This window comes from Carassius carassius, chromosome 25 (genome assembly GCF_963082965.1).
Source record: "Carassius carassius chromosome 25, fCarCar2.1, whole genome shotgun sequence".
NCBI lineage: Eukaryota > Metazoa > Chordata > Actinopteri > Cypriniformes > Cyprinidae > Carassius > Carassius carassius.
The window spans coordinates 31,503,164-31,514,674 of NC_081779.1; the positions used below are offsets into that span (position 1 = coordinate 31,503,164).

The following is an 11,511-nucleotide window of genomic DNA, read 5'->3' on the forward strand; positions in this document are numbered from 1 at the left end:
CAGTTGCCCGTATTTAATAAATAATAAGCAAATATATAGGGTAGCAGACAATGTAATAAGGCGCCGGCAGGATCACTTGCATTGCATGTGAACTAAACTCAGCGTGTGCCTCAGATTTGAGAAATATAGGATATATATTACAGAAAGCTTGAAATGTCTTCTTTTAAACGAAAATATTCTAACCAAAATAAATGGGCTACTCTCTGATGAAGTAATTCATATGAAATGTGCATTTCTCTCTGGCGTTCATGGCGAGTCTGCATCGTCAACTTCATCTCAGCAGCGACATAGAAAACACCAGTTTACTACTAAACAATTAAATGACTCCTTGCATATTTTCGAGCCAGCGGATTGGGATATATATATATATATATATATATATATATATACAAAAAAAAATTTTTTTAATCTTTTTAATTTTATTTTAATTTTAAGTGCATTTAATGATATGAATGTTTTGTTTTTACATAATTGTAAATTGTTACGCTTGATGATGATGGAACATTATTTTACTCATATTTTGACATTTTCCACAAAAGTTATTTGAAACATTAAAGTTCTGTTGATGTCTCTCTCCTGCAGTCTCAGAGACAGGACGTTGGAAGCTGGTATCGAGGAAGCGTCTAACCCTCAGACAGGAAGACGCTTGCTGGAGTTTGAGAGATCTCAGGAACTGAGCAGGAAACGAGCAACTGAGAGAACCACGGAGCAGAAGACAGACAGAGAGGAGGAAGAACGCTGGAGGAAAGGAGAGCTGGACAAGAAGGCTGCAGTCTCGTATGAGTTCAGGTGAGGCTGACTGTGCAGAAGAACACACAAACACACACGTGGACCACATCACTGTGTCTGAGCATGTGTTTCTTGTTCAGGAATCAGAGTGATGTGTTCAGTGATGTTAAAGACCTCCTCCTTCAGGACATAGACAGATATTTCTCATCCTCTGACTGCAGACAATTCAACCGCTCAGAGTCCCTCAGGTCAGTTTGTAAATACATAAACATTATAGCCCCTTTTAAATCTACATCGAGTCAATCCATATGATCTCATTTTTATAATTTACTTATCACTTAATTACAAAACAAAATCTAAAAAAAATCTAAAATGGAGAAGTTGATTTGATTATCCTATTTATTATTTTGTTGTTGTATTTAACTACAGTAAATCAATCATATAATCAATTTTAAATACACTACCAGTGAAAGGTTAGGACACATTTGTCTTGAGTTTACGATTCTCATATTAAATTTTGAATTATTTTTTTATTAAATTACTATTCTGAAATATCGACACAAAAGAATGAGTTGGTGTGTCCAAACTTTTGATTGGCAGTTAAAATATAAATTAATTTATTGAAGTAATATGTTGAATATTCTTTCATTTCCTTTCTTTTATTCTTCCTTTCTTTTTAAAGGAACTATAAAGTTGATACTTTTATAAATTTCATAGTTGTGTGAAGACAAACAGATTGGTTCAGATAGCTTTACTCTTTCTCTGTTTCTCCATCAGGTTGGCGGATGAGCTGCGTGGATGGGTCCATCGTCATCAGAATAACCGGAAGTCTGATAGAAAGGCGAAGGTTGTGAAGAAAACTAAAATAGCTCAGGTGTGAAAACACAGCTGCTCTGTTACACAGCAAGCTTTAGCAGACTCGCTTAAAAACAGAATCTGTATTATACAGACTCCTCAAACACAGAACCCGTATCTTACAGACTCCTCAAACACAGAACCCATATCGTAGACATACTCCTTCAAACACAGAACACTTATCGTAGACATACTCCCTCAAACACAGAACCCGTATCGTACGGACTCCCTCAAACACAGAACCCGTATCGTACAGACTCCCTCAAACACAGAAACCGTATCGTACAGACTCCCTCAAACACAGAACCTGTATCGTACAGACTCCCTCAAACACAGAAACCGTATCGTACAGACTCCCTCAAACACAGAACCCTTATCGTACAGACTCCCTCAAACACAGAAACCGTATCGTACAGACTCCCTCAAACACAGAACCCTTATCGTACAGACTCCCTCAAACACAGAACCCGTATAGTACAGACTCCTCAAACACAGAACCCGTATCGTACAGACTCCTCAAACACAGAGCCCGTATCGTACAGACTCCTCAAACACAGAACCCGTATCGTACAGACCACTCAAACACAGAACCCGTATCGTACAGACTCCCTCGAACACAGAACCCATATTGTACAGACTCCTCAAACACAGACCCGTATCGTACAGACTCCTCAAACACAGAACCCGTATCGTACAGACTCCCTCAAACACAGAACCCGTATCGTACAGACTCCCTCAAACACAGAACCCGTATCGTACAGACTCCCTCAAACACAGAACCCGAATCGTACAGACTCCTCAAACACAGAGCCCGTATCGTACAGACTCCTCAAACACAGAGCCCGTATCGTACAGACTCCTCAAACACAGAGCCCGTATCGTACAGACTCCTCAAACACAGAGCCCGTATCGTACAGACTCCTCAAACACAGAACCCGTATCGTACAGACTCCCTCAAACACAGAACCGTATCGTACAGACTCCTCAAACACAGACCCGTATCGTACAGACTCCTCAAACACAGACCCGTATCGTACAGACTCCTCAAACACAGAGCCTGTATCGTACAGACTCCTCAAACACAGAGCCCGTATCGTACAGACTCCTCAAACACAGAGCCCGTATCGTACAGACTCCTCAAACACAGAGCCCGTATCGTACAGACTCCTCAAACACAGAACCCGTATCGTACAGACTCCCTCAAACACAGAACCGTATCGTACAGACTCCTCAAACACAGACCCGTATCGTACAGACTCCTCAAACACAGAACCCGTATCGTACAGACTCCCTCAAGCACAGACCCGTATCGTACAGACTCCCTCAAGCACAGACCCGTATCGTACAGACTCTCTCAAGCACAGACCCGTATCGTACAGACTCCCTCGGACACAGACCCGTATCGTACAGACTCCCTCGGACACAGACCCGTATCGTACAGACTCCCTCGGACACAGAACCCGTATCGTACAGACTCCCTCGGACACAGACCCGTATCGTACAGACTCCCTCGAACACAGAACCCGTATCGTACAGACTTCCTTCAAACACAGACCCGTATCTTACAGACTCACTCAAACACAGAACCCGTATCATACAGACCCCTCAAACACAGAACCCGTATCGTACAGACCCCTCAAACACAGAACCCGTATCATACAGACTCCCTCAAACACAGAACCCGTATCGTACAGACTCCCTCAAACACAGAACCCTTATCGTAGACATACTCCCTCAAACACAGAACCCTTATTGTACAGACTCCCTCAAACACAGAACCCTTATCGTAGACAGACTCCCTCAAACACAGAACCTGTATCCTACAGACTCCCTCAAACAAAGAACACGAATCGTACAGACTCTCTCAAGCACAGACCCGTATCGTACAGACTCCCTCGGACACAGACCCGTATCGTACAGACTCCCTCGGACACAGAACCCGTATCGTACAGACTCCCTCGGACACAGACCCGTATCGTACAGACTCCCTCGGACACAGACCCGTATCGTACAGACTCCCTCGAACACAGAACCCGTATCGTACAGACTTCCTTCAAACACAGACCCGTATCTTACAGACTCACTCAAACACAGAACCCGTATCGTACAGACCCCTCAAACACAGAACCCGTATCGTACAGACCCCTCAAACACAGAACCCGTAACATACAGACTCCCTCAAACACAGAACCCGTGTCGTACAGACTCCCTCAAACACAGAACCCTTATCGTAGACATACTCCCTCAAACACAGAACCCTTATAGTACAGACTCCATCAAACACAGAACCCTTATCATACAGACTCCCTTAAACACAGAACCCATATCGTACAGACTCCCTCAAACAAAGAACACGAATCGTACAGACTCCCTCAAACACAGAACCCGTATCGTACAGACTCCCTCAAACACAGAACCCGTATCGTACAGACTCCCTCAAACACAGAACCTGTATAGTACAGACTCCATCAAACACAGAACCCTTATCATACAGACTCCCTCAAACACAGAACCCATATCGTACAGACTCCCTCAAACAAAGAACACGAATCGTACAGACTCCCTCAAACACAGAACCCGTATCGTACAGACTCCCTCAAACACAGAACCCTTATCATAGACATACTCCCTCAAACACAGAACCCTTATCGTACAGACTCCCTCAAACACAGAACCCTTATCGTAGACATACTCCCTCAAACACAGAACCCTTATTGTACAGACTCCCTCAAACACAGAACCCTTATTGTACAGACTCCCTAAAACACAGAACCCTTATCGTAGACAGACTCCCTCAAACACAGAACCTGTATCGTACAGACTCCCTCAAACACAGTACCTGTATAGTACAGACTCCATCAAACACAGAACCCTTATCGTACAGACTCCCTCAAACACAGAACCCATATCGTACAGACTCCCTCAAACAAAGAACACAAATCGTACAGACTCCCTCAAACACAGAACCCGTATCGTACAGACACCCTCAAACACAGAGCCCGTATCGTACAGACTCCCTCAAACACAGAGCCCGTATCGTACAGACTCCTCAATTACAGAACCCGTATCTTACAGACTCCTCAAACACAGAATCCGTATCATAAAGACTCCCTCAAACACAGAACCGGTATCATACAGACTCCCTCAAACACAGAACCTGTATCTCAAACACAGAACCCGTATCTTACAGACCCCCTCAAACACAGAACCCGTATCTTACAGACTCCTCAAACACAGAGCCCGTATCTTACAGACTCCTCAAACACAGAGCCCGTATCATACAGATTCCCTCAAACACAGACCCCGTATCGTACAGACTCCCTCAAACACAGAACCCTTATCGAAGACAGACTCCTTCAAACACAGAACCCTTATCGTAGACAGACTCCTTCGAACACAGAACTCTTATCGTAGACAGACTCCTTAAAACACAGAACCCTTATCGTAGACATACTCCCTCCAACACAGAACCCGTATCGTACAGACTCCCTCAAACACAGACCTGTATCGTACAGACTCCCTCGGACACAGACCTGTATCGTACAGACTCCTCAAATACAGAACCCATATCGTACAGACTCCCTCAAACACAGAACCCGTATCGTAGACATACTCTCTCAAACACAGAACCCGTATCGTAGACATACTCCCTCAAACACAGAACCCGTATCGTACAGACTCCCTCAAACACAGAACCCGTATCGTACAGACTCCTCAAACACAGAACCTGTATCGTACAGACTCCCTCAAACACAGAAACCGTATCGTACAGACTCCCTTAAAAAACACAGAACCCGTATCGTACAGACTCCTCAAACACAGAACCCGTATTGTACAGACTCCCTCAAACACAGAACCTGTATCGTACAGACTCCCTCAAACACAGACCTGTATCGTACAGACTCCCTCAAACACAGAACCCTTATCGTAGACAGACTCCCTCAAACACAGAACCTGTATCGTACAGACTCCCTCAAACACAGAACCCGTATCGTACAGACTCCCTCAAACACAGAACCCGTATCATACAGACTCCCTTAAAAAACACAGAACCCGTATCGTACAGACTCCCTCAAACACAGAACCCTTATCGTACAGACTCCCTTAAACACAGAACCTGTATAGTACACACTCCCTCAAACACAGAACCCTTATCGTAGACAGACTCCCTCAAACACAGAACTTGTATCGTACAGATTCCCTCAAACACAGAACCCGTATCGTACAGACTCCCTCAAACACAGAACCCGTATCATACAGACTCCCTCAAACACAGAACCCTTATCGTAGACAGACTCCCTCAAACACAGAACCTGTATCGTACAGATTCCCTCAAACACAGAACCCTTATCGTACAGACTCCCTCAAACACAGAACCTGTATAGTACAGACTCCCTCAAACACAGAACCCTTATCGTAGACAGACTCCCTCAAACACAGAACCTGTATCGTACAGATTCCCTCAAACACAGAACCCTTATCGTAGACAGACTCCCTCAAACACAGAACCTGTATCGTACAGACTCCCTCAAACACAGAACCTGTATCGTACAGACTCCCTCAAACACAGAACCTGTATAGTACAGACTCCCTCAAACACAGAACCCTTATCGTAGACAGACTCCCTCAAACACAGAACCTGTATCGTACAGATTCCCTCAAACACAGAACCCTTATCGTACAGACTCCCTCAAACACAGAACCTGTATAGTACAGACTCCCTCAAACACAGAACCCTTATCGTAGACAGACTCCCTCAAACACAGAACCCGTATCGTACAGACTCCCTCAAACACAGAACCTGTATAGTACAGACTCCCTCAAACACAGAACCCTTATCGTAGACAGACTCCCTCAAACACAGAACCTGTATCGTACAGATTCCCTCAAACACAGAACCCTTATCGTACAGACTCCCTCAAACACAGAACCTGTATAGTACAGACTCCCTCAAACACAGAACCTGTATAGTACAGACTCCCTCAAACACAGAACCTGTATAGTACAGACTCCCTCAAACACAGAACCCTTATCGTAGACAGACTCCCTCAAACACAGAACCCGTATCGTACAGACTTCCTCAAACACAGAACCCTTATCGTAGACAGACTCCCTCAAACACAGAACCTGTATAGTACAGACTTCCTCAAACACAGAACCCTTATCGTACAGACTCCCTCAAACACAGAACCTGTATAGTACAGACTCCCTCAAACACAGAACCCTTATCGTAGACAGACTCCCTCAAACACAGAACCTGTATCGTACAGATTCCCTCAAACACAGAACCCGTGCAGTGCATTCCATGTCATTTCCAAGCTGAATTCAGTGCTGTGTAAAGCAGTGCATTGCAGTTTCTTATTATTGTTGTTCACTTAGTAGAGCAACATGTTGCATGTTCCAAGGCATGTTGCATGAAGTGAATCAAAGACGAGCTGCCCTGTGAAACATTAGTGTAGTTTACACATGATTCACTGGATTTATGTGTTCTTTCCCTATCACCTGCAGAAAGCTCAGCACAAAAAGACAAACTTTTCCAGGTACCTTCCAATTCAGGCTCATCGTTCAATCGAAAGGTAACTACAAGGACTCAGAGTAAAACAAGTCGTGCAAATGTTTTAATTAATACAAATGTTTATCAAACGTATGCTTGGTTTGTCCTTATAGTCAGCTGCAGGTCCTGCCTGGGCCAGAGATCAGCTACAGCGACTTTCTGGATGCTATTGATCGGCGTGAGGACACTTTCTACGTTGTATCATTCAGACGGGTAAGAAGAGCAGACCACTGCAGTGTCGACAGAAAGGACACACACACGTCCTCTCACTAATACTCATCTCATGCTTGACTCTTGTAGGATCACCTGCTGTTACCTGCCATCAGCCACAATAAAACAACTCGACCCAAAATGTCTCTGGTCATGCCTGCCATGGCCATCAATGGTGAGATTGTTCAATGAAAATAATTTACTCACCCTCATGCGTGAAAGTTAATGTGGTTCATTGTGGGGCTGCAGGATAGGGGTTTAATGATTGATCAGAATTGTTAAGCATGATTATTGTCATTTTAATTATTTATTGTTAATTATTGCACTTTCACATAAGCACAAATCAAGAGAAAGTCAGCTGGCATGGTTTGCTTCAATTTTGTCGCAGCGTTTTTTCCATAATGCAGAGAAAGCACATAATTAAATTATTGATTTAATAGATAGAAAATAGTTAGAAAATAAAAAATGGAGAGAAGCAGAGATAAAATGACATGTTTAAAATGACATGAGGGTAAATGATGACATTTTTATAAACTCCCCATTAAATGTCTTTATATTTAAAACCTGTCACTTGTTTTGTGTCCCGTGTAGATTCCGTGTATAACTCGTCTCAGGGCGGCTATGAAATGATGATGCAGGTGGACTGTGAGGTGATGGACACGCGGATCATCCCAATCAAGTCCTCTGTAGTCCCGCCCTCTCTCAGAGACCCACCCCCCACTCCGCCCCCCCATCATCAGCATGCCAACCACACCTCGCTGCGCAGCCGACAGCATCACTTGCAGGGCAGCGGGGCGTCGTCGAGGCGGAGGACCGCGGGTTACTTCATCAGTCAGAGCGGATCCGATTGAGAGAGTCTGAGAGCAGGAACAAAAGACTCTCCAGCAGTAGTTTAAGGTTCTGTTACTCTCGAATCAACCCTGGGAACAGAGGACAAATGATCAGACACGTATATGATAAGGTGAAATGACTGATGGCCCGTTGCACTTATGTGGTTAGCGCTGGAGGTTTCCGCGTGTGTGGCCTCGCGTTTCCTTCCCTCCTGTTAGCAGTAGCCTGTTTGTTCAAACCTTCTGTTCCTATATCATCTGCTCTCTTTTTTTATACATACCTTGTGTTGTTTTTGTTGTTTTTTCTTTTCTTTTTTATTGAGATTATTTAAAAAATAATGTGCTTCTATTAGATTATAAAAGCATTATAAATATTGATTTGAATGTAAGAAATGATTGTGTATGTACTGTTTGTAGATATCCTTTGCTCTGTCACAGGTGACTGCTGGTCCAGTGTAAAGCTGCTGGTTTGCTGGTCTTTCTCATCACAGCTTGATTTTTCTTTTTGATGGCTGGGCTTGTGACGGTCAGTTTTTGATATAAATAACTTAAATGTAGCGTGTCACGGAAGCTTCTGCCGTTAGCGTTTTCATTTGCAGGTGTCTTGTCTTGAATGTTTTGCTGCTTTTGTCCCGAACCACTAACAGGACGGTGATTTTATTAGTGAACAAGTTTAGATTTTGACAAAGCGCTTTACTGGCCGTCCATCATCCCGCTCCATCTTGTGTTCAACTCGAAGGGAATAAGGCCCGTGGCCAGATGTATATTTTTGTTGTAGAGACTTTAACAGAAGTAGTTTTCCTTCTGTGAAGTTGTTTTATCTCCTGATTAAAGATGATTTCATGTTTTCTTGTCACCTGCAATCTTCATGGCTTCTTGTCAAATCCGTCTGTTGATGATGATGATGATGAAACCTTCCCATGATGAACTGCTCTAGCATGCTTCTGTTATCTGTGATGGAGGGATGTTGTATGTAAATGTAAACCTGCTTTTTTTTACTTTATTTAAAGAGCTTTCATATGGACAACACTTTCTCTTCCTGTCTGTATGAGAGTTTTGAACTACTGTGTTCATTTGTAGAGGAGAAAAATAAATTTGATAAATACTGTGTAGTAAGTGATTGTGTCCTGTGAGTCAGTGAACGAATCGTTTCTTATGGAGTAACCATAGCTGACAACGCATTAAATCAAGAGAAGAGAGAGTTGGGTGTGATTAAACCTGATCATTATTAACACCAGAATGCATGAAACTAAAGACAAATGATTAAATTTGATGGTTTTCTTTTTCTTCTAAAAGTTTCCCAGTTGATGAATGATTCACAGATGTTTTCTGGTATATTAAACATGTTACTTTGTCTCCTTCATTTGTTTACACAGTAGGAAATCTGCAGTCCCAGTTTAGAGCCGCTGTAAAGAGTGTTGTAATCTGAACTTTCCACATTTCCCTCAGAAAGGTGCGTCTCATGTTTGTCTTCCTTTCCTTTGAGAGCCAGGCATCACAACATTTTGACCCACTTTATACAGACTTGGAGTTTATTTTTATCATCCTTTGACCACAAAAACCAAAACAGTCTTTTTATTTGATAGAATGTTTCAGACATCTGAATAACATTGTGCAGTCCAAGAAGAGTTTCTCTCTTTTTACTATGGCTGACATAATGTGCTTTAAAAACAAAATGAGGGTATCAACAATATGAGGGTGCTAGAGATCCAATCTAGGTACTTCTTAATTTTGTTTTAGTACACTAACCATGTTGGAGTTCTTCAGGTTTTTCTGTGGTGTGACTGTGATGAGTGGAAACACCAGAGACATCTCACAAAATACAATCATGAGTAATTGTGACGTAAAACATTAAATTGTCATTGCACACTGAGAGTACCGCTGTGGACGAACACTTTAGCGGAATACATTTGGTGTAGTTTGCAATACTTTCTATTAAGATGTAGTAAGAGAATATTGTATGAGCTTGAGCTTTTGCCTGCAAAACTATTTCCATTACCCTTTTTTTTATCATAATCACAATTCTTCTGGAACAACCTGGACACGATTATAAGGAGGGTTCAATTCAAGAATTCAAGCCTGCAACCTTTTATTTACCAGCCCTTACTATTCCACATCACATAAATGATTCCAACGGCAAAATCCAGAACCTAGGAATCCTCCATTTGACACTCGTTTCAAAGAAAGGGAACAAATGATGATCAGGCACATGTACCAACCGTTTCTGCAGACCCTGAGCTGATCGAGCTGATCGACTGTGACAGATTAATAGCCCTGTGACATCATTTCACGTGACTTCCTCATGGTGTGCTTTTGAGGGCTGATGTCATAACTCAACACTCTTACTGGCACTAGTTCTCCATTCAGGTCTAGTTCTTTCATAATGTGACATCACCCCATCTGATAGGATTCTCAAGTGCCCTTTTATCATTTTTCTATCATGCATGACATGGTCTGTGTCCATATAATGAGAGAAGGAAAAATCTCATGCACTTCTTTAGAAATGTGCAGCGGTTCAGAGGACTTTGACTTGGATCGCAGTCTTCATGATGGTGTGGCTGTTAATGTGTTGAAGTGTTTGCTTTGGGGAATTTATATGAGCAGAAAGAATCCAGCAATGTGTGAGAGCATGTATCTTTATGAAGAGCTTCAATTCAATTCAAGTTTATTTGTCTAGCGCTTTTTATGATACAAATCATTGCAAAGCAACTTTACAGAAAATTAAGTTTCTACAATATTTAGTAGTAGCTTATAAGTGGTGACTGTCAGTTTGTGTGCATATCACAGGATTTTTCAGAAAAATGAATACAAGGCGTAGTCAGCCAGACGATGAACATTATTAACAGCAATTATTATATGATGCAGTCACACATGTAGCAATAATTGTTAGTTCTGTTTGTTGATTCAAGGTTAGCATCATCTGGGGTCCTCTGAGGGTCAGCATCATCTCTTCTCAGGTGTTCTGGATCCAGACTGGAGCTTGTGTAAATCCTAGTTACCACGGGATGTAAATCCCATGGCAAAACATAGAAACAAAATAGAGACATCATTAGCATAGCTGCTGATCCAACAAAGTAAAATTAATTAGTTTAACCCAAGCTAAAGAATAAGAATGCGCATTTGATCAGATGCAACTACACTCACAATTTAAGATACATTATTCAAATGCTTGGCGAAAGAGATGCGTTTTTAATCTAGATTTAAACAGAGAGAGTGTGTCTGAACCCCGAACATTATCAGGAAGGCTATTCCAGAGTTTGGGAGCCAAATGTGAGAAAGCTCTACCTCCTTTAGTGGACTTTGCTATCCTATTCCTAGGAACTACCAAAAGTC

General features: G+C 42.4%; 1 protein-coding gene across 1 annotated transcript in view; it reads left to right on the forward strand.

The window, feature by feature from the left end:
• Positions 1 to 8,697, forward strand: part of LOC132104582 (uncharacterized) — a 41,252-nt gene extending 32,555 nt beyond the window's left edge. The window contains exons 19-25 of the mRNA XM_059510148.1: positions 583 to 789; positions 870 to 977; positions 1,507 to 1,603; positions 7,093 to 7,160; positions 7,252 to 7,351; positions 7,439 to 7,523; positions 7,940 to 8,697. Coding sequence (XP_059366131.1) covers positions 583 to 789; positions 870 to 977; positions 1,507 to 1,603; positions 7,093 to 7,160; positions 7,252 to 7,351; positions 7,439 to 7,523; positions 7,940 to 8,199 — 925 coding nt within the window. The 3' untranslated portion in view covers positions 8,200 to 8,697. The remainder of the gene's footprint in view (positions 1 to 582; positions 790 to 869; positions 978 to 1,506; positions 1,604 to 7,092; positions 7,161 to 7,251; positions 7,352 to 7,438; positions 7,524 to 7,939) is intronic.
• The last annotated feature ends 2,814 nt before the right edge of the window (positions 8,698 to 11,511 follow it).